Raw genomic sequence first — 24,620 nt, 5'->3', positions numbered from 1 at the left:
CTGGTTTGACCCACTTTCACATCACTGTTTATTTACCTCCAGCACTCCAAACATCTCACATGTCAAGGATAATGGCTGACTCTCTGCACACAAAAATTATCTTAAATTACCTAAATGCTCTTAAGGCATTAACTGTCTCTGAGAACAATTCAGAGCATTTTAAGAAGTGGAAAGTGCATGGCACCACCAAAACCTTGCCAAGATTGGGCCGTCACTCCAAACAGGGAAGCTATCATAAGGCCAAAGCCAACTTTGAAGGATTTACAAGCCCTCATTTCTGAGATTGATTGGTCTGTGCATGTGGCAACAAGGGCCATAGCAAGGAATTAAGGGCCCTCTGAACATATATTTGCTTTGGGCCCCTTTCTTATGAAAATAGATTTTTCTTATTAAAATTTGTTGTGGGCCCCCTGGACCTGTGGGCCTCTATTTGCTACGGCCCTGGTGGTAACAATCTTCCAAGCTTTACTCAAAGCTGGCCCGTATGGCAGTTTGGCAAGAAAGGAACCTCTTCTGAAAAAGGGCAACACTAAGTCTTTTGTAGCAAAGGGTTCTGAGTAAAGGGCCACACTAAGGATTCTGATCCCATCTGGCAAAAAGTTCTATGGTCAAATGAGACACAAATTTTACTTTTTGGACTGAATTCCAAGCACTATATTTGGGAAAAAACAAACACAGCACACCACCCATTACATACCATACCTACTGGGAAGCATGTTGGTGCAACATTATGTTGTGTGGGTGTTTCTCTTACATTTACATTTATGCATTTGGCAGACGCTTTTATCCAAAGCGACTTACAGTGCACTTATTACAGGGACAATCCCCCCGGAGCAACTTGGTGTTAAGTGCCTTGCTCAAGGGCACAATGGTGGTGGCTGTGGGGATCGAACCAGCAACCTTCTGATTACCAGTTTACCAGTTATGTGGTTTAGACCACTACACCACCACCACGATCAGTCCCCCCTCTCCTGTGGGGACTGATCGAAGGGGAAATGGATTGTGCCATGTATAACCAATTTACAACCAAAAAAGTAAACTCTGTGGCCCTCTGCTCGACAAAAAATGGACAGGTGGTTCAACTTTCAGCATGACAATGACCCTAAACATACTGCCAAAAAACAATATAGTGGCTTAAGTATAAGAGTCAAAGTCCTTGATTGGCCAAGTCAGACCCCTGACCTAAATCCAATAGAAAAACTGGATGGACTTGAAGAGAGCAGTCCGTTGTCGCTCACCCCGCAATTAGACTAAACTCAAGCAATTCTGCATAGAAGAATGAAATATATTCCTCAACCTAGGTATGTGAAGCTAGTAGAGACATATCCAAACAGACAGGTCACTTAAGCAAAAAGTAGCTCCAGTGGTATGATCATTTTTCAAACCCATTTTTATCTTTAATTAACAAATGTTTGGAACGGCCTCCATTTTTTTTTTTTTTTTGTTACTTGAATGTTCAGAAGGCAAAATGTGTAAATAAAGCTGGAAATATATATATATATATATATATATATATATATATATATATATATATATATATATATATATATATATATATATATATATTATGTTTAGTTTTTATTTCAGGCTGTAAAACAAAAAAAGTATTATTCCAAGGGGGTATGATGATTTTCTATATATAGGCACTGTATCATATTACAATACCCATGAGCATAATTATCTGTTTGTCTGACCAATGCCATACAGGGAGTGTTTTCAGGAAGCTGGTTGAAAACACTCATTATCTATACCTATAAAGATGTTAGTAACTAAGCATGTTGTAGGTCACTGGATCTAGCCTATATTGTATGATGGTTACAATTGAATTATATTATAATATATTATACATTTGCTCTGTATCCAAATATCTATATATTCAAATGAATGGATAATGATCTAAATGAATGCGTTTGGTTAAAATTGACTACATGGAGGTATGAATGAATATGGGACATATTTTCAGGACTATTAAAATATGGAACTGCCATGGAATTATTGTTGGACTAAATAGACCCATAAAAATAATTAAAATAAAAAAATAAATAAAAAATGACAATAATCATTTGTGGGTAAAGGAAGTGTGCAGGTTCCATCTAATGCAACATCTGTTATAACAATGAAGAATATGAAGATCAAAGGCAGTCATGGATCAACATTAGAATTTTTTCTCATCTTTCAGAAAAACCTCCTACAGCCACCAGGGTTGAATTGACATAAAAAGCTTATTTTTCTTTTTTTTTTTTTTTTTTAGAAATTATCGGTTCCAGTCTGCCAAAAAACAATCTCACAAAGTCATGTGGATTAGGGGAGATTGACATATACCCCCCCAAACATAAACATAAATGTTTATTCAAACATAAAAGGAAAAACAGATAGAGAGGTTGCAGTAGCAATATCACACATTACAAACTAGCAAAAGAAAAACTAACAACTTGTGTGATCGTGCATTTAAAGTCATATCAGGCCAGAAATCAGTGAAGACAAACGACAGGATCAAAACAATAAATAAAAATAAAGCAACTTTAATTGAAGCAGTAATGCTATGATAGAAAGTTAACAAACAAGCCATAGTCATATAAAAAAGTGAAAAAACATGTGGCCCATGTGGGCGAGCATGCTCATAAGAGCTCCAAGTCACAGCACTAATGCAGATATTGATTACATGATAATACAAGGGTGTGCATTCTATACATCACTTCCCTGTAGACCTTCCACTGCGCCTCCTCGGATCTCAATGTCACTTCTCCATTTCAGTTCTTTTCATCATCATCATCATCATCACCACACAATGTGAGTATCCAGTCTTATTTCTGCACCCTCTATAGTCAAGCCAAAAAATGAAAATTCTGTCATCATTTTCTCACCCTTATGTTGTTCCAAACCTGTATGAATTCTGTGGAACACTTCAGTCACCATTCACATTTATTTGATGGAAAAATATGCCATGAAAGTGAATGATGACTGACACTAACCTACTGCCTAACAGCGGGTTTGGAACAACATGAATGAGTAAATGACAGAATTTATATTTTTAAGTGAACTAACCCTTTAAACAGCAGAAGTGGCAGTTCTCTGTTAACCCTCCAGAGGATCTTGAAGATGATTTGAATGGCCAGAACTGTACACACACCTGACCTCAAACACATTAAATAAAATCACACATGCAGACATTTTCTCCTTTGTTACATTTGAACTGATGATGAGTAAGACTACGACATTTGAATGTAATGACAAAAGACTTCATCAATTGCAAAAATATCTGTGTTGTTGTTAACAGATAAAATGTCAGAATAACATAAGGAAAACCAATATAAAAACAAAGGCTCTCCAAACAACATTCACAAGTAAAACAGTGTTATTTAGGGGAGGGGGGAGATTAGTTAAGAGACTCCCCATAAGAAAAAAAAAAAAAAAGTGTTTTTATTGAATAAAGCAAAGAAAAAACTAGAAAGCAAAATTATATTGAATTATTGTTAACATGTTTTTTTGTTTAGTTTTTGCCTTTTTTCAAAATTTTCATTAGTGATTCGAAACCCAGACACAAATTGATCACTTAAGTAAAACGGCAAACAATATGTTTTTTGTGTTTATCTGTAACATTTGAGATCCACTAAATACATTTTAATAATAGAGGTAACAAGCTTTTTAAAAAAATTAAATCATAATTCCAAAATATTTTGCAGTACAATTCAATGCATTCTCAAAATGAACTTCAGTCTCAATACTTTGACTGGGGGTTGGCACTCAGTAAACTGTATTTTATTGGCAAGTTCAGACTTTTGTTTCTTACAACAAACGAGACACATCCAGAGAAGTACATCTGAACAGTATAATGAAACAGTGATGTGCTTGTCATTTATTTAGTTTTTTTTGTCATATCTGAATTTAGCACCATAGTTTAAAAAAACACACTTACCAGACACAAGTTTACCAAGCATGGAAGGTATATAGTTTCAAATTGACACCATATACAGTATATGATCTCCCAAATGTAATCTTTAGCGACAATCTTCATCTGAGATGCGTGTCATTTTGCCATAGGTGCTGTGACCTCATAGAGACCCCTTCTCATGATATCTAAGCATCTAAGCAAGCTCGACCCCACTAGCCCTCGTACAGAGCAAAAGAAGGCACCAGAGTCTTCAAGTATTAACACAGCTTGGGTGCTAAAGCCTCAAAATTCAGAATTAGAGCCTAGAATCACATAGGAAAACAAATGAGCAGGTTATTGTTAGTTGCATTATCCCCCACAAATATATATCTAGATTAATATGCTTATAAATAAAAATTCAGTGCTGTGAAAACATCTCCGATTCCATAGGATCTGACCCATCGTAGAAGGCTCATCACGTTTTTTTTATATTTTTTTTTTATATCATGGCTAAAAAGCTACTGTTCGGAGCATGTAAACTGTACTGGAGCTTCTTTGTTAATAGTTCCTTCATGGAACATAAAACACTGAAAAGGTGAAGACTTGTTAATATAATTAATTTTTCTCACGCTTTCCCGCTCATTTCTTTTTTTTGGTTTAACGCAGCATAGAGCAAAGAATCCTTTCTTGTGTAGTTTTTTGGTTGCAGCGAAGCACCAGCAACACATATCAGAGAGTGTCTCTTAAAGTGTGAGTTAGAAACCATAATTTGTCCTGTAAGCGTCTGAGAAAAGCATGTCTTTCCCAGTGTGTATGTGAATGAGGGGTTATTTTCTGTAGTCTCTTGACAGGGTTTTAGCACTGCGTCTATGTTGTTATGCAGCGTTCCACGTTAATGCCCTCCTCTGCGTGGACCTGCAGGTCGATGGGTCGCGCTGGCTGTTCTCCCGGTCGAGCATTCATGAGCGAGAGATTCTTCACGCAGCCTGTGATGCCTGTAGAGAACTTCCCACCAGTCAATGCTTTCATGTCTGGAGCTCCACCTACAGCCAAAGAGAAAACATTCTTAATAGATAATAGCTTCATTGTAGTACATTACTACACTACTGGCTTTGTGAATTTCCATTGTAGTACTTAAGCCAGTAGAGTGAAACAACGATCCAATGTTATACAGTACACACCCAGGTAAATGTTCCCTTTGGTGTTCACCATGAGGCTTTTGCCTTGTGACTGTCCTTGTCGGACTGCTCCTCCATCAATCTGAAGATAGCCCTGCTTACCCGTTCTGTTGAGGACACAAACATGATTTCATACATACACTAAAAACTCCTTGACTCCAACTGGTTAAAATGGCAAAAATGGCTAAGAAAAATTAAATTAGTTCTTAGAAAAGCTCTAGCATCATTTGTTTGCTGATGTGATTTGGTTTAACCTTTAAATGCACAGCTTGGGTCTTTAATGACCTGGGACCTGATTCCACTCCCTGTACCTCATCATTCTCTCTTTTAAATAGTGTAACACACACAAAAAAAACACAAAATTGCACACAATATATATATTTATTTTTTATAATGGTTTAAGTACTAAAAATGTATAGTGCCAATAGAGACTCTAGGTATTCAAGAGTGTCTTTCTTTTCCTTTCTTTTTTTGCACTTCCATAAATTATATTTAAATGATTATTTAATATCTATATAAGTGTCTTTAGACACGAGTGTTTGGTGAAAAGATTGTTTGGTAATATTCCTATGCAATTAAGGGTTAATATTTTGTCTTTAATGCATTAACATTTTTAAGTGTGACTTAAGTTTCCAAAATTGTCCAAAAAGTTTTTTGGGGTCACTGTAGGTCAAATCTTTCTTCATCATCTTTCTGATATGCACAGATGAGAAGTGGCTGTGTTTTACATTTAAAGTTTGTAGTGGTAAGGAGTATTACCGGACAGCAGTGATCATATGCCACTTTCCGTCATTGACAGGCTCTCTGGAAAGAATCTGAGCCTCTCCACTGCCCAGCTGATAACTATCAGGAAAAACACAGCACAACATTTTTAGATCATCTACAAAGATCTAATCTAGATCAATCTACTGAACAAAGCAACTGAAACAGTTGCAGCAGCTGAAAACCCCAGCAAAAGCAAGATTTTACCAGACCAAGACGAAACATCTGGTCATTAATATTGTCAAAACCCTAATAATATGCTCTTCCAATATGTGCTAAATAATGATGTTTTGGGTAGTTAGAGTGACAGTGATTCATAGCAAATTCATAGTGGTAGAATTTCTCAATCACTCACCTAAACACAACATGTCCATTTTGTAAACCAAGACTTATAAAGTCCTTGCCCTTTCCTGGTTCTCCAAGTTCCTGCAAAGCAATATCAGAGGAATATTTAAGTTAATCTCTAATATAAGTCATTGGGAGGGAATATGGTCAAAGTGTTGCATGTTGATCACAATGAATAAATATACACGTGAGTGCCTTTGATTCAAGAGCATATTTGCAACTATAGTAAAACTACATTCTAATTTGAGAAATTAATCTCATTGTAATATATAATGATCCCGATGAAAGTTTCCCTAAGGATATCACTTCACTTATGTTTTATAGAGCAATTGTGAATGCATGGCCAAAACATTAAGCACAGAGTTTAAAAATCAATTCAGCATTTATTCATTTGGAACAGTGATAAATGCTCTCTGATTTCTGATTTTAAAGGTGGAAAAGGAGGTGATAAATATGGAATCATGAGGCCAAATCTGTGATAAAGCACAACTTTGAAAGCATGCATAAAAAGTGCAAACAATAAATGATGAAATGACATTTTGTGAACAAGTAGAATTCATTGATGTCGGAGCATGCTATTCAATGGATAGTTCACCTAAAAATGAAAATTCCATCATCATTTATTCACCCTCATGTTGGGTGAATAACCCAAATACAAAAGGAGATGATAGGCAGAATATTAGCCTCAGTCACCATTTACTTTCATTCAAAAAATTCACATCAAAAAATTCAATGAAAGTCACTAGCGACTGAGGCTATTATTCTAACATCTCTTTTTGTACTCCATGGAAGAAAAATGATATGGGTTTGGAAAAACATGAGGGTGAGTAAATGATTATGATACAACCATGATATTGGTAATGCAGTTATACATTTGTGTCTGACTGCTTGTGGAGAGTGGATACCTTTCTACTAGCATGCTTCTTAGGGAGGCTTAGAGCACTTGCGGGCTCCTGAAGAGGATGAAGGTGAGTTAGCCAAGCAAACATGCAGAGCAGCCATTAAAAACGTGCAGTCACAACATTATATTACATCCAAAGCTGATCCGAGTACACTCATTTTAATAATTTAAGTGGAATGAAGCTGTATACAAAACTCTAAAAGACACTGCATGTAAGTTAGCAATGATCCTGATATCCAGTAGAGGGCCCATGTGCACAAACATACCACTCCCTGCCATAGGACGAGGCCATCTCTAGAAACAGTGTTGATCTCAAACTCAATAGTCTCTGGAGAGTCAGGGGCACTGAAACATATTTAATAGTTAATACTGGTTCAAAATATTCAAAAACAACACCAAAAAACAAAACAACTCAAAACCTGATCTTTAAAGGAATATACTGGGTTCAAACCATGTTAAGCTCTATCAACAACATCTTTGATAACTGATGCTACTTTTTATTAAAGTCAAATGAAGATTGCACATTGAGTCCTTTCATATTTTTATATATTGCACCCTCACCTTCGTGGGAACATGGGCTTTGGAAGGGCAAGATAGCCATCATCATGGAAATATGCAGAATAATGAATAGGAGAGTCTGCAAAGAGAAACAGAATAAACTTAAAACTGTGACTTAGAGGCTACTCTCTGTCTAATACTGCCACATCGTGGAGCTTCACCACATAATAGAGTGAGTCAACATCAAAAAAATAAAACAGAACTGACCTATGATTACTACATTAAATTAGATCTGAACTGTAACAAAAATACTATTGAGTTGATTACTGGCCTTTGGAAAAAATGGGAAGTTATTAATTTTTAACATTCTCTCAAGATCACAGATATCTTGTTGCATTGCGATAAACATAAAAAATATGTGCATCAAAGGGCAATTCACATATACTATTTACATCCAGCATCCATTTCATCTCTATGAGGGAAATGCAAATTAATGCAAACAACACAGATGAAACATTTCTGTTGAAGTGACATTCTCAGTTGGAAACAACATTACACATTCCTTACAAACCCATTCTCGAACCACATATTAACCGGAAAAACCTCAGGCAGTTCAGTGCTTGCCTACAAGTGATTCATGCTTTATTTACAGCGTTTCTGGCCTTAAACTCACCTGTTTGGCCAGCTCAAGTGTTTAAATTAAGGACATTCGGTTGTTAGTAACTAATAACATCTGTTTGTTCACAGTGTGAGGACATTTCTTTTACAGACTTTATTGTAGGCGAAAGTGGCAATGCGGACAGGATGTTTGTTGTTGGTTTCGCAACAAAGAGAAATGAATTGAAACTGCAGATGATGAGTGACTGACCGGTCAAGACACCTTTGGAGATGCTAAAGGGGAATTCTATGAATCTGATGTGTCAGCCGAGTATTGCAACTATTTCATCACAATTCCCCTTAAAAACAAAAACTGCTCTAAAAACTATATTAAACTTTAGCATTTTACAATGAATACATAGAATTCCCCCTTTTAACTTTACATTTAAACGTCATAGACCACACATAACCAATTAAGTGCAGATAAGACAATAAGGCAATATGATGATTAATTTTGGAAGCACATTATTTCAGAGACCAATTTACAAGGCATCTGTGTCAATAAACTGATGCATTATGAAGTGACAAATTTTTAGAGACGTGTCAAGCACCTACTAGATATTTATCTTAGTATGATTTTGTCAAATACATAACAAAATCATTGTTCACAAACGTACTGTAAAAAAATATTTCAATAATCAGTACTTTGGTCTTGTTTTCTAGTTGAAACATCTAAACATCCTTAAAACAATATTTATTTACAGTATTTCAAAAAAGTGAGTGCACCCCATTTTCACTTGGGGGTGTACTCACTTTTGTTGCCAGCGGTTTAGACATTAATTGCTGTGTGTTGAGTTATTTTGAGGGGACAGCAAATGTTCACTGTTATACAAGCTGTACACACACTACTTTACATTGTAGCAAAGTGTCATTTCTTCAGTTTTGTCACCTGAAAAGATATAATCATATATTTAGAAAAATGTGAGGGGTGTACTCACTTATTTGAGATACTGTATTTATTTTACAGAAGCACAATTAGATAAGATATTAAGACTATAATATATAAGATATCTTAGAATATAATATAATATAATATAATATATATTTTCAAAACAATTATGATAACTTAAATATGAAGTTTACTTTTCTTCCATTGGCAACTTTTTAATATTTTTTAATGATATAGATTTTGATAAATTATGAGACTCAAGTCTCTAAAATTTCAAAACAAAGCAATCAAAAGTTATAGTATTACAAAAATAATTTATCATAGTGTCCAAAAGCCTCTCCAAATAAATAAAACATCTTAATTGTACATCAAAACTTATTACACATGCAAGTACAACAATGACTAAAGACATGCTCTCTTTCAAAATAACACAGGCACGAGTAACGAGATCTCTTTCAGTTCCATTCTATGTCTTTTTAGCCATCATTAGGTCTGTGTCATGTACTTGGTGCCATCTCCAGGTGGCCATATGTAATCAGAATGAACAATCCTCTCTGCTCACATTTGGATGACTTCCTTCTCTGGTAAAGGACAGCTTCTATGCTTTAAAACGGTACTCATGACTGTATATTTTTTTAATATTTTGTTATGTGCAGGCCTGTCAGCTTAAAGGATGTTTAGATATTTTTTGTATTTTAAGATATTTCAAAAAAATATTATTTGCTTGACCATGCCCATGATGGTGCTAATACATGAGCTGATAGCACCTCTCTAGCACATTTGGCCATGTAAACAGACTCTTAAAACAATGTGCTTCGCTTTTGTCTTCCTTATTTTTTTCATTGTAGCTGCTTATTTATGGGGTTAGATGGGCTACGGGGCCCTGAGGAGGACACTGTCCTCTGGTTAGTGACGAGCGTGGCAGGCAGACTGTAGTCATACTGTACCATTTCCCCCACTACCCTCCAATTTCCACAGTGCCTCGTTGAAGCTGGAGTCCTGCCCTGTGTGTGTGGGATATAGCCATGAGATTGCAGGGGTGAGATATAGTCACATGTGGCAAACACACTACTGCTGGATGATGTTAGGCGGTCTGACTGATGTTGCCACGGTACATTATGAAGTATGGAGCAATATTTCCCTGTGGAGCCTTATGGTGAATCACTTACAGCAGTGGTTCAATCTAATGTAATGAAGCTGTGGAGGAATGCCTTTACTTCCACAGAGGAAGTGAATTCTTAAGTGACTATAAAATGACAAATGGGGCTAGAGACACTACGTTCTCATTAAAAATAAAAACAATAATTTAACATCTTGCACACAATTGTTTTAGATGGCAGTGTGCTTATCTCCAAACATTTTTACTGGCAATATTTAAGATATGTTATGTATAATAGATGTATACTACACTGCACAAATGTTTTTTTAAACTTTTAATTTCAGCATTAATAGGTAACTGATCCTCCTTTTGCTTCTAAACAGCTCCAGGAAAGGCTTTTCACTAGATTTTGGAACATAGCTGTGGGGATTTGCCCAAATTCAGACACAAGAGCATCAGTGAGGTCTGGCACTGATATTGGGCGATGGGGTTTGGCTCGGTGTCAGAATAACAATTTATCCCAAATGTGTTAAATTGGGGTTCAGGTTTGGGTTTTTTGCAGGCTAGACAAGGTCTGCCACACCAGACTCAGTAAACCATTTATTTATGGACCTTGCTTTGAGCACAGGGGCATTGTCATGCTACACAGAATGTTTGTCTGTAAGTTTGATTTTATGCATATTCTAGTAGTTTGTAGCAGAAAAGGCCAAACAAAAGATATTTTAAAGGGGCTATCTATATACTATTTCCTAAATGAGGAATGTCAGTTTGGAAGATCACTTAATTGTTTACAATTGATAATTGTTTACAAGATAACAGAAATATACTATACAGTAAAATATGTACAATATATATGCAGTCAGGGGCGTAGATTTTGGGGGAATGTAATGAATTGGGGGCAATAATCAAAACAAGCAATTACAACCCCCCCATTATTTATACCATGATCAATTGAAACATGTAAATGCTTCACCCTGCAACCCCCCCATGTTCAAGCCAAATCTACACCCTTTATGCAGTCATTATACTGAAGGCAAAGATCTTTTGCAATAAACAAAAAGAGCACTATTTAAACATCTACCAACTTTGCACCAACCTTTCTCACAATGTCGGCCTGTGAAGCCAGCAAGACATACGCAGAGGTTATTGACACAGCTCCCACCGTTCTGGCACTGGGTGCTCTCCCGACAGGTATCCTTAAATACCTCACAACGTTCACCTGAGAAACACCAAGAAGAAAGAGAAATTGAAGAAAGTGTAAAAAGTCACTTCAAAGCCTTTTAAGAAAGTGTAAAAACTGAATTTTGGGAGTATATGATTACAAAGTAATTAGTTACTGTTATAATAATTACTTTGTCAAAAAGTAGTGTAACACATTGCATTTTAAACTATTATAATCAGATTACAGTTTATTACTCTCAATTAAAGTAATTACTTTTAAGTACATTACTTGTTAAAGAAATATTTAAAACATAATACATTTAAAACATGAATTCATGTGTACATCTGTTAGCATTTCTGTGACAGCTCCTCGATGAATGAGGAAATTTGAGCAAAAAAACGTAAACTTTTATAGGACAAATGTTTTAAAAGTATTTAAAAGTAAAAAAGAAAAAGTGATTTGATTAATTTTAGATGAAATAATCAGTAAAGTAATCCAATTACATTTTAAGAGAAGTAATTAGTAATTTGTAGTGTATTACTAATTTTGAGTAATTTACCCAACACTATTAAAACACAATAACGTTGCATACTGTTGCTCCTAAGTGTTCTTACTAGAAATGTCACTTTTCAAGCATAATCTTGGGAAAGCATGTGCTTTAAATTATTATTAATATATTTTGATTAAGCAACCATTTTTAAGAGTTAGAATGCATCAATGAAGACTTAGAGGTGAGACGTTCAAAGCTAATCATAAAATGCCCTTTTCCTTGAAAGCTGGTGGGGCGACTCACCCTCGTATCCTTCTCCGCAGAGACATTGGTACTCATACTCAGCATTGGCCATACAGGTGCCTCCGTGCAAACATGGCCTGCGGTCACATGGGCTGCCATCTTGACACTGGCTGATGGCTCTGTTCTCAATGAAACTGTATGAAAGATCCACATTCTTTTCATTGATGAAAACCTTTAAAGAGGACACAGAGAGTGGTGAAAAACAAAAAACTAAAAATTAACTAAACGAAACAAAACAAAAAACAAAACTAATCTGTATTTCTACTGGCAAACCGATACATTTGATAGAACTGATGTAACCAGATAATTCTCTCAACACACTTACCTCTCCTATGCATCCTTCAAACAGCATGCTAACATTTGCAGGCTTGGGCAAGATGTCCATGCTGGGCACTCCTCCCAAGTACATAGACGTGTGGATATTAAGACCCTGGGCTTTGCCTGGAGAGGACCGTGTGATCTCTCGTGCATGATCCACCTTCAAGGAACCGTCTTTATTGAGCCGCTCTGCCACAACATGATGCCACTGATTCAGAGAGACAGGCTCTTGACTGCGCAAAACAGCTTGACCTGAGAGCAAGGAAGTGAATAGTATGTTTAGCCTGCCCAACTGCAGAAGATCCAGCCACTATATACAGTTTTGTTTTTAAGTAAGAGATAATGTACAGTCAGTCAGTCAGTCATTATTACACTGCTACTTACCAAATAAGTAAATACACAGACAAAATACTGGCGTTAAACTTCATTTATTATGTAAGAAGAGATTGCAGAGTATTACGAGAAAAATATAATTAGCACAGTTGAATTGTAGCTTGTGGGAACAATTGTGAAATATACAGTTTGGCGTTCATTTTATAAATATATTTGACTGCAGAATGCTGTAATAAACCAATCAGAATCAAGTATTCCAAAGAGCCATGTAAAGGTGATAATGACTGAAATCAAGTAACAATATCAAAGAGTGAATAGACACTCAACGAATGAAACCACACTACATTGAAGGTTATCTTGCACTCATAGAATATCATAATAGTTTGGTTTTTCACCTGTTCCAAGTTCATAACGGAACTCAACATGTCCATCCACCATGGACAAGGTCACAAAGTCCTCCACTTTCATCTTCTTGCCTCCACAGAAGAACATCAAGCCATCTGAATTCTTGGGCTTGAATTCCATGTCAATGCGAAGGTCATTATGAATATTAGTTAGAGGAGGATATGCAATGTAGGATTCTTTGCCATCAAACAATGGTGTTGTTATAAGAGTTCCTAAGATTTTAACAAAGACATTAGTGAGAACCACAGTTGACCTTACAGTACTTATGGAACTCACAAATGATCAAATAGTCAGCTTTACCATCCATGCATTTGTTTCCAAACTTTCCCAAGTGACAGCGGCAGTCATAGCCCGAACCACTGGGTCGGTTAATGCAGGTGGCATCTGTTCCACAGGCCTCTGTTGTGATCAAGGGTGAACAGAACCATAAATCAAGTATAACAAGTTGGTTGAGGATTAGACAAATCATGAAATTCAAGCAGACATGCTAACCTGTGTGACAGCGTAGGGAGGAGTGGTGCTGGCAGTTGCTCCCTGTGTATCCTCTCTGGCAATTACATTTGTAGAGACTAGCTGCAGAGTCCTCACATACTCCACCATGCTGAGACAAACACATTATTTCACCTATTTGTATTTGGCCAATAAGCCAAAATGCATAAAGTGTCCCAAAAAGCATTTGGAGACATAAAGGTAAAATTGGAAATTCTCTCGTCATTTACTCACTCTCATGACATCCCAGATGTGTATGACTTTCTTTGTTCTGCACAACAGAATTTCATATTTTTTCAGAATATTTCAGCTCTGTAGGTCCATACAATGCAAGTGATTGGTGACCGACCTTTCAAGCTCCAGAAATCAAATAAAGGCAGCATAAAAGTAATTTGTAAGACTCCAGTGGTTAAATCTATGTCTTTAGAAGCAATGTAATAGGTGTGGGTGAGAAACAGATCAATAAGTAATTTTTTACTGTAAATCCTAAATTTTATATTTACAATCTTTCACATTCTGAAAGTGAAAGTGGAGATTTATAGTAAAAAAGGATTGAAATATTTGTATGGACCTACAGAGCTGAATTATTCTTCTTAAAATCTTTGTTTGTGTTCAGCAGATGAAAGAAAGTGCCACACTTCAGTGATGGCACAAAAGTGAGTAAATGAGTGATGTAAATATTTGGATGAACTAACCCTTTAAGCTACACTTAAAATGTATGAATTGCATTGCATTGATGACAACATATATACAAATCTGCAAACAATTATATAGCTTTTCTCATAACTAACTTCAATTTTCTTAGACTTTTTGCAATAACCAACTGGTCTCAATGTCATTTTTAGTGGATGCATCCATCAGTTCCCCTCAAGTTTACCAAATGTCCTAGCAGAGTAACCACAGGTGTTGTTCATAAACTTAAAGAACATGTTCCACTATCTTTTAAAAAACAAAAAGCATCCAAATACTGCTGTCTTCATTTTAAACAGTATAACTTTTGTTTTAGAATTTAAAACCTAACAAAACCTTTTTGGTTGAAAAGTGTGCTGGTCCTGATTTTCTAATATAAATAAATGCCACATAAAAATTTGGTCACCTAATGCAATGACATTCATGCATTTTTAAGTGCGGCCAATGTGTCAAAATACATTTTGGGGTTGTAGTCAACCACCAGTGTTGTAGTCAAGTCACTAGATCTCGAGTCCTCTCTGCTCAAGTCCGAGTCCAAATCACCAATATTGTGTACGAGTCAAGTCCAAGTCGAGTTACCAATAACTGCATACATGTCCGACTTACGAGTCCTTGTCTATGTCATAAAATAACCACAAAAATAAAATCATTTACACACACACTTACACACACACACACACACACACACACACACACACTATTGTACAAAAAAACATACACACAATAACAATACCATCTCTGTAGGTTTTTGTTACTTGAATGTTTGATATTGCTTTTAGAAATTTTCATTTGTTTTCTTCATTTGTTTCTTTGTTATTATTTTAGTACTGTTTCTTTGTCTTCAATAATAACTTGAGAACTTTAAAATGATAAAATCTATCTATCTATCTATCTATCTATCTATCTATCTATCTATCTATCTATCTATATTTCTATACAATAATCAAGGATATAAAAAATGAGATGTCCTCAAAAATTACTTTCCAATGTAAACAACAGTGCCTTCTTGCCAATTATTTGAAGTTTATTTATTTATTCTCAAGGCATTGTCCTCGAGTGTTATATTATCAAAATTCATTATAATTCAGGCGTTGGAGAAATTCACATGATTTTTCATGGATGGATGGATGTCTGTCCTTTTAATAATGAGATTATGTAACTGTTTAGCCTACATTTGTGACAAACTTGCATCACATGAGCCAGTCTCCATCTCTATGTAAAATTGCACCTGTCATAAACACATGAACACACGTCAACATAATCTTATTTTCCTGTTATAATTATAACTTGTGATAATGATTTACGATTTTGTTCCATATACTTTCGAATTTTCAACGTATGTGCCGCCACATCTGAAAAATCCTTTATGAGTTCTAGACAAACTTGTGCAGGTAAGTTTTCTACTGAGGTGAAAGTTAAGAGTCGCAACGTGTTCTTTGTTAAAGGTTTGTTCTTTTATTTGCTCATGTCTCTTACATTGTCAGTGAGCATCAGAAAATCATTCTTACAGTATGACTTTAACCATGTACTATGCACCACCGACCAAATGGCAAGTTGATTCCTCAAACTCCGATAGTCTCCCCAATACCACGTCTACAGAAGCAGAATATTTGTATGAATAAACAGAGGCAGAGTTATTTTGCATTATAATAGATTTGTGAGTGAATATGACATGTTTTGACATGCACTCTCTGAATGAGAGCAGAAAGATTTGAGAGTGTGCATCCAGTTTTGAGTGAAAATAAAGGAAATCTGCGTGCTCACACAGAGATTCGCGCTCACGCAACCGGTACATGGCATGACATGCATGTGATCTCATGCCATAAAAGGGCAGAACGCAAAAGTTAAAGGTTGTAACGAGTCCTCTATCTCCAAGTTAGAATGCACCCAATGCTCAAGTTCAAGTCATTAGTGTTCAAGTCCAAGATGAGTCATGAGTCATCAATATCATGACTCGACTACTACAACACTGGGGGCCACTATACTTGCTATAATGTGGAATCATTTTTCTTGAAACAGCTTACCTGACATGGGCGGTCCTTGCAGGTGGGACAATTTGACACCCCAACAGAACTTTTATCAAGGTCCTTGAAAATGACCTCATCACCTTGGATAATCAGCTGCTTGATACAACCTTAAAGACCATAAATCATTGGAAGGAGGCAATTGATAACAACATTGCAACCAATATTTTTCTTAAAAGGAATGGTTCACCCAAAAATGATCCTGGATGTTTATGGCTTTCTTTCTTCAGCAGAATACAAATTAATCTCAGTTCTTTTAGTCCATACAATGCAAGCGAATGGATGCAAATATTTTGAAGCTTCAAAAATGACATAGGTCAGCATAAAAGTAATCCATAAGCGATTTGATAGGTGTGGGTGAGAAACAGATTTTACAATAAGTTCTCCTCCCTGCTCAGCCAATCTCCAAATTAACTTTCACATTCTTCTTCTTGTGACTTTGGTGATTCACATTCTTTGTGCATATGCCACCTACTGAGCAGGGAGAAGAATTTCTAGCAAAAATAGAATTAAATATTGATCTGTTTCTCACCCAAACATATCATATTGCTTTTGACGACATTGATTTAACCATTGGAGTTTTATGGATTACATTTATGCTGCCTTTATGTGCTTTTTGGAGCTTCAAATTATTGGCACCCATTCACTTGCATTGTATGGACCAACAGAGCTGAGACATTTTTTTCAAAAAATCTTAATTTGTGTTCTGCAGAAGAACGAAAGACATGCAAATCTATTATGGCATGATGGTGAGAAATGATGAGAGAATTTTCATTTTTGAGTTACTATCCCTTTAATTCTTTATGACACAAAAGCTACAAAATACTGTACATGTGGCATGGAATAATATATAAGGGTTTCTCACCAACAAACCCTGTTGAGAGGCCAGCAGTTTTGGCGAGCATGCTGTAGTTTGGATAACCGCCTACAAACAGCTCCTCATTTAGATCTAGGCCCTTGAATTTTCCCTGCAAATACACATTGCACATTTAAAATAAGTTGAATTGCCATGGTACCACCATTTAATAGTCTCTTGGTAATATAAGTTCACAGCAAAACAGCATATATTGTCCAGGGATATGCTAGGTGAATGGAATGTGTACCTGTGAGGTTCCATTTATAGAAGCTTCTCCATCCACAACAAGGGAGCCCTGAGTCTGGTTCCTATAAAGCTCCACTGTATGGAACTCACCCAATTTAATGGGAGTAGGGTAACGAATAGTTGCCATCCCAGAGCCCACATCAAACCTGTGGAAAGAAAATATACACAACTAGAACATCATAACACAAAGCCAGACCAAGAAAAGGTTAAGATATAGTTTGCAAAGCTTTAGTACCATTTATATTTAATTGATGAGATCTATAAGTGATGGAAATGACAACGTAATATATCAATAATAAAATACAGTATACCTGAATTCAGGGCGGCCACCCAACAGTCCAAAAGATATGAAATCAGCACCAGTGGTCTTCTTCTGTCCATTATGAAGGATCATACCTGCACATGAAGTGAGAAAGGTACTGTAAGTGCAATGCTTGCATTAGTCTTACCTAACCATGGAGCTTGCCAATGCACACACTGATAAAGCCTCTGTCTGTAAAGCTGAAGCTGTAAAGCAGCATGCTGTGGGTGAAACTTCTGGCTAATGGAAGCAGCATGTGTTGCCATGTTCAGCATGTCACATTGCCAATCACTGCCAACACAAGCCACATGCTTGGGCACATGCATGACTCTGTTTTGTCTTCACATGGGCATAAGGACTATTAGATGTTGAGAACATGTAGTAGTATAGACTTTAAACTCTGGTTTATTAGTCACTCTAACCAGCATTCAAATACAGCCACTAACCACCAAAAAGCTTGAAATATGTAATATTTTATTAAAATACATAAACACTCTGCAATGGTTTAAATATATATATTAAGACATATGCCTGTACATCTCTTAAAGAAATAATCCGGGTTCAATACAAGTTCAGTTCAATTGACAGCATTTATGGCATAATATTGATCACTACAAAAATGTATTTTGACTTTTAAAAAAGCAAAAATCTGGGTTCCAGTGAGGTGCTCACAATGGAAGTGAATGGGACCAATCCTTAAACACTAAAATACTCACTATTTTAAAAGTATGACCACACAAGACATAAAGGATATAAATGTTCATGATTTTAGTGTCAAAAATCACTTACTAACCTTTTCTGAGCCAAAATTACAACTCTGTTGCCATGACGATGTTATTTAAACAAACCCTAAAATCCTAAAATGACTGTTACAATTATGATTTAAACAATTTTACAACTAAAATAACAGTTTTAACAGAAGAATGCATGTAAGTGATTTTGCATAATTACAAGCATCACATTTCTGCCGTATAACCCTGCAAAGATTGGCCCCATTCACTTCAATTGTAAGTGCCTCACTGTAACTTCGATTCATTTTTTTATTTTTTTAAGAAAAGGACAGATGAGTCAAAATAATTTTTTGCAGAAATCGACATTATGCCACAAATGCTGGCGACTGAGCTTAACTTGTATTGAAATTTCAAAATATAAAGTGGCATTTATTTTAAAGAAAGAAAGTTAGTTCTGAGAAAAGTTCTGATATCAACGGTTTTCAGATACCTCTTGGTTTGATATTTTGTTAAATAAGTGTCTAAATACTTTTGTGGCCACTGTAGTTCTAGATGTACTGTATCTACTATAGATCTCTAGTTGTCTACTGGAAAACAGTGGCATTGCATTACAACAATATTTTGCACATTGCATACTGTGAAATTGTTACTACAAGGTGTACAAGCTTCAGCTGATTCATGAAAACGTTCTTGCATCATGCTGCAACCAAATGGTTGAGAAGTAGAAGTGCCTTAATGAACATTATATGTACTGTCATGACTCATGCCTGCATACAGTATGTTCATGAGTGGCCTTCAGATGGGCCAGTGAGCATATGCTGAGCTGCGCTGCTGTATTTGTAACAGCTCTCAGGGCTCCTCTGAGTCCTGCTACAACATTTTAAAATCTTGCAGCAGGGGCACTCAGGCACTCTCAGACAAACAAGCACACTCACCGGCATACAAAATGAGCCCTTTGTACCAAAGACAGGTGAAGGAGGGTAAAGAACAAAAAGAATATCTGAGTTTACATGGAGGAAATAAACACATAAAAGAAACCGAATATGGACAACATATTTTTTTTTTAAACAGAATAAAAGTGGTCTATGCACATAGGATTTAATATTGAACTTTATAATTAAAGCTGAAGTGTGTAATATTTCCAATGTTATGATAATTGTTTATATCCCAGGTTAATACTGTATACAGAGAAAATAATTAGAAATAATTAGAAATTATTTAGAAAATAATTACTCAATGGTGCACTCAAAACATTATGATTTTTCTTTTCTAGCATTACAATCAGCCCAACATAGCAACATTGGCTCAACCAATGGCGTGAGCTATCTGTTTGGTTAACCAATGAAGGCGGGGATAGTGTTCATAACCCCCCCACTATTTTTGCAATTCTGTTTGATGAAGCTAGTGGCACAATAAATTACACACTTCAGCTTTAACATTTCAAAAGAAAAAACTTTTTTAGGGATGATATTCATTTTCAATTAAACACATTGGAAACAGATTGGTGTATATTTAGAATTTACTTGTGCAGTGAAGTATGTTAAGGTTCTGAGGATCCTTACCATCAACATTGTCTGGCCTGAAGGTAATCTTGATGCTGAATGCTTTGTAAGAGTTTTTGATGGTGGGCAATGTGAGGTAAGACAGAGGCTCCTGGGTAAAATGGGGCATCACTCTCTCTGTGAAATCACATGAACACAGAGTTAGCAAGACAAGCAAAGCTTACAATGCACTTTGAGAAAAAAATGTTTTACTCATTTATACTCATATTCTTAAAGGGATAGTCCACACAAAAGGTCAAATCATCTCATCATTGTCTCACAATCATGCCAGTCCAGACGTGTATGACTTTCTTTGTTCTGATGAACACAAACAAAGTGTGATTTTTAGAAGAATGTCTCTGCTCTGTAGGTCCATACAATGCAAGAGAATGGTGGGCAGAACTTTGAAGGTCCAAAAAGCATAAAAAGGAGCACAAAATTAATCCATACGACTCCGGAAGTTAAATCCACGTCTTCAGAAGTGATTTGAAAGGTGTGGGTGAGAAACAAATAAATATGAATGTACTTTTTTGCAATAAATTCTCCTACCTGCACAGGTGGCAATATGCACGAATAATGCAAATTGTCAAAAACAAAAGAAGAGGAATGTGGAAATGGAAGTGGACATTTATACACCTATCATATTACTTCTAAAGACATGGATTTAACCACTGGAGTCATATGGATTACTTTCATGCTGCCTTTAAATGCTTTTTGGATCTTCAAAGTTCTGGCCACCATTTACTAGCATTGTATGGACCTACAGAGCTGAAATATTCTTCTAAAAATCTTAATTTGTATTCAGCAGAAGAAAGAAAGTCTTACATATTTAGGTGAGTATATGATGAGAGAATTTTCATTTTTGGGTGAACAATCCCTTTAATGAGTGCCTTTATCTTATTTACAAGTAAAAATAACTAGACAACCTTATAACACGATACATGTACAATCTACAAAAAGAAGTATCTAGAATAAACAGTGACTGGGCTTTGTTTTGTGGCACTGGCAGATTATTATTAATTTACCTGTTTTTCACCTGGTTATACTTAGAGCAAGTAAAAAATCTGCTTGTGCCACAAGACAAAATCCTCGTATATTTAAGAATCATTATCTGAAAATAAACCATAATATCTTACACATTTTTGCTTAATAATACTTGTTAAGATAAATATGGGAATATGATTTATGCAGTGCATCTATTTGCAGTAGTAGAGTATAATGTAATGATCTGGACAGTCTCTTCAAAGGTTGAGGAGAAATTCCCTAATCTCTAATTGTGCCCTTGAACAAACACTTCACCTCAGATTAAGACTCCAGAAGAGTCAGCAAGCAATGTTCTGTATGTCAATTGGATAGGTGTCTGCTAAGTGACACTTATCTAGATGTGCAGTTACAGTGGTGATGTTTGAGCAGAACTATAATATATGTGTTTTTTACAACCAGGACCATTATGCAACCATACAGAAAAAAAACAGCACTGCCATCACTAAGCCACAATTACAGACAAGCAGCATTGTAACTAAACACCTACACTAGAAAAATGTTTTAATTACAGATATAACTGACAAAAGATTATAAACTTGTAATTTCAGTTTCAGAATACTCACCATGAACATTGAGACTGGTGAAGGCCTCAACTTTTCCCTGCTTATTGGAAGCAGTGCACACATACGTTCCAGCATCTGAATGCGTGACACCAGGGACTGTCAGAACATGACCATCTTGTCTGCATTTAAAGGGCAACTCATTCTCCACCTGTAAGAGGAACACGTTGTTTCACTGCATGTTTGTGTCAATATAAAGGGCTTGTTAATCAGTGTTAATTATTGGAGGCAAAGTAGGTCCAGCGTTGAAAAACGAGGGTTACCTTTGACCATGTGATGGATGGGACTGGGAAACCAGACGCTATGCAGGGTAAGACTGCATCAGAGCCCACAGTCACTTCCTTTGTCTCAGGCTGTGCAACAATCTGGGGCAAGGCTGCAAAATGCACATGCCACCTCATTAACCCTTCTACTCTAAAATCTTTCTTAAAAGGGCATATTATACATTATTTTACTATTTTATTTTTTCCTCTGGGGACAGCTTATAATATTAGTACAGGCTTTTGTGCAGTCATATTATAGTTTTTCATTAACCGTCTCTCTAGATTTTACACCCCCAAAATGCCAATTTTTCTGCATCCCGCATTTAGCATTAGGATTCTTCAGAAGCAAATACAGAAGCAAATTCTCAAAAGATCAAACAAAATGTGATTTCTCATAATATGACACATTTAAGAAAGGTTACATAATGAAATTACTAAAACCAATAGCAAAATAAATTGCATAAAGCCTAGATATAATAAATCTGCTGTATGTACTCACACTGGATATTGAGGACCACCTGGGACTGTACCGACCCAACGTTATTGGTGGCGGTGCAGCGGTACTGTCCTGCATCTATCTCTGCCACCTGCTCGATCCTCAGGACATTCCCCTTCACTACCACATGATTGGGTAGAGACCCTCCCATCTTACTCCAGCGCACTGTGGGCTGAGGGTCACCTGTTGCGTGGCACTCAAACTCCACAGAGTTCCCTACCATCACTGTCTGTATTGATGTACGGACGTTGATCATCACTTTGGGAAGGGCTGTTGTAAACACATGTCAGAACTCAGGCACTGATTTTAAAGATGAAGCAAAGTTGGTCCAAGATAGCAAATAAAGCAGATTATCAGGGACAAGGCTACCTTGAATGGTGAGTTTGGCACTGTCCTGAGCCTGTCCAAACAGACTTGTAGCTCTGCAGGTGTAGATGCCCTCATTGCTTTGATCGAGGTTCTCAATTCTGCACAAATTATAGTAAGGATTATAAATAAAGAACATACAGCAAACTTAAAGTGATAGTTCACCCAAGAATGAAAATGATGTAATAATTTACTCACCCTTATGTTGTTCCAAAACAATATGACTTTCTTTCTTATGCGGAACACAAAATTACATTTTAATTAATATTCTGATAAAAAAAAATTGCACTGAAAATAACTTGCATTTTGGGATGTTTCTCAACATATTATGCCTTCAGAAGATTTATATTGTATAAGAAACACAATTTGATGAACGAGCCACATTGACTACTTTAATTATACTTTTGGGGGCTTTTTTGAACTTTAAAGTAAGTTATTATCAAATATCATTTTATTGAACAGACGGACAATTCATTACATTTTTTCCTTTTGTGTTCTGCATAAAAAAAAGACATACAGGTTTGGAACAAGGTTAAGTCAGTTATAACAGAATTTTCATTTTTGGGTGATAAAAGGAATAGTTCACCAGAAGCATCATGCCCATTCAAACATCCCCCTCAGATTTTTTTTCTCCATTAAATAAAAATAAATAAAATATGAAGAATTTTCTTTTAAAATCAAGTTGCACAAAATCTGAAGCTAAAAAACAAAAGTGTAAAAATGCTGTTGCAGAAATTACTCATTAACATGTCTTGTTGGCTCTTGACCTTTAAGATGTATTTACTTCAGGACATTTTTCAGAACTTTTAAACTACTTCAGAAGAGTTTTCATCAAAAAATCCTCCACCTTTGAAGACTGTAGTGTACACCTTTTGTATGAAATCTTCTGGTTTTGGCAATGTCAAGCATTGTATAGCCTTCATTCCTCAAAACAATGATTGACTGATGAGTTTCTAGAGAAAGCGTTTTTTGTCCTAATATTGACCTTATGACATGCCAGACTATTGCATATTGTGGCAACTCAAAAACAAACACAAGGACAGTATTAAGCTTCATTTAATGAACCAAATAGCTTTCAGCTGCATTTGACATAATGGCAAGTGATTTTCTAGAACCAAATTATCAATTTATCATGATTACTCAAGGATAAGAAGTTGGTGTTGGAAATGGGTTCTGTCTAGATTTAATAAAAAATGCAATTTTTCAAATAGTGATGGTGCTGTTTTTTACATCAGTAATGTCCTGACTATACTTTATGATCAGTTGAATGCCACTTTGGTGAATTAAAGTACCAATTTAATTTAGAAACAGCAAAATCTGCGCATTATTCCAAACTTTTGTCTGAAAAATATATGCATGAGCCTGAGGTCTGTAGACTTAACTTCTAAGTTAAAATGTTAAAATAGTTTTTTTGTATTTTTTTCTTCTTTTGTTTAACTTAACTTGCCCAGGACATCTACTGGACCTGGATGGCCACACTTGAAATAAAAATAAAAAATAAAAATCACACTGGTCTGATTTTTCTAAAATTATGTTATTAGTTAATATATTATGTCAGTCACCTGAGCACTCCATCTTTAATGTGATGATTAGGTGGAAGAACTCCTCCCTCCATCAGCCACTCAATCTCAACCTGAGGTCCTCCTTTAGCAGCACAGGTGAACTCCACAGCACTCCCAAGAGCCTTCACTTCCACTTGTGGGGAGACTTTCACCGAAAGGGGTGCTGCAGGACACAGAAGTCAAAGGTCAAGCTGAATGCTAGTGAATATCCATTTGACGATACACCTCATCATTTGTAGG

At 36.0% G+C, this 24,620-nt stretch overlaps 1 protein-coding gene across 1 annotated transcript in view; it reads right to left on the bottom strand.

Moving 5' to 3' along the window:
• Positions 1-2,763: 2,763 nt before the first annotated feature.
• The window catches only part of LOC127618507 (basement membrane-specific heparan sulfate proteoglycan core protein-like), a 153,197-nt gene continuing 131,340 nt past the window's right edge, over positions 2,764-24,620 (bottom strand). The window contains exons 60-84 of the mRNA XM_052090995.1: positions 24,381-24,543; positions 22,822-22,919; positions 22,456-22,722; positions 21,957-22,069; positions 21,697-21,844; positions 20,111-20,227; positions 19,484-19,501; positions 17,828-17,912; positions 17,518-17,662; positions 17,280-17,382; positions 16,415-16,524; positions 13,704-13,812; positions 13,512-13,610; positions 13,202-13,423; positions 12,481-12,725; positions 12,156-12,327; positions 11,297-11,419; positions 10,049-10,105; positions 7,619-7,694; positions 7,324-7,402; positions 7,062-7,109; positions 6,167-6,237; positions 5,809-5,892; positions 5,053-5,156; positions 2,764-4,914 (exon numbers count right to left, since the gene is read on the bottom strand). Coding sequence (XP_051946955.1) covers positions 4,739-4,914; positions 5,053-5,156; positions 5,809-5,892; positions 6,167-6,237; positions 7,062-7,109; positions 7,324-7,402; positions 7,619-7,694; positions 10,049-10,105; positions 11,297-11,419; positions 12,156-12,327; positions 12,481-12,725; positions 13,202-13,423; positions 13,512-13,610; positions 13,704-13,812; positions 16,415-16,524; positions 17,280-17,382; positions 17,518-17,662; positions 17,828-17,912; positions 19,484-19,501; positions 20,111-20,227; positions 21,697-21,844; positions 21,957-22,069; positions 22,456-22,722; positions 22,822-22,919; positions 24,381-24,543 — 3,032 coding nt within the window. The 3' untranslated portion in view covers positions 2,764-4,738. The remainder of the gene's footprint in view (positions 4,915-5,052; positions 5,157-5,808; positions 5,893-6,166; positions 6,238-7,061; positions 7,110-7,323; positions 7,403-7,618; positions 7,695-10,048; positions 10,106-11,296; positions 11,420-12,155; positions 12,328-12,480; positions 12,726-13,201; positions 13,424-13,511; positions 13,611-13,703; positions 13,813-16,414; positions 16,525-17,279; positions 17,383-17,517; positions 17,663-17,827; positions 17,913-19,483; positions 19,502-20,110; positions 20,228-21,696; positions 21,845-21,956; positions 22,070-22,455; positions 22,723-22,821; positions 22,920-24,380; positions 24,544-24,620) is intronic.

This window comes from Xyrauchen texanus, chromosome 25, assembly GCF_025860055.1.
Source record: "Xyrauchen texanus isolate HMW12.3.18 chromosome 25, RBS_HiC_50CHRs, whole genome shotgun sequence".
Classification (NCBI taxonomy): domain Eukaryota; kingdom Metazoa; phylum Chordata; class Actinopteri; order Cypriniformes; family Catostomidae; genus Xyrauchen; species Xyrauchen texanus.
The sequence above is the reverse complement of the archived record's forward strand: the minus strand, read 5'-3'. Positions and strand labels throughout refer to the sequence as shown.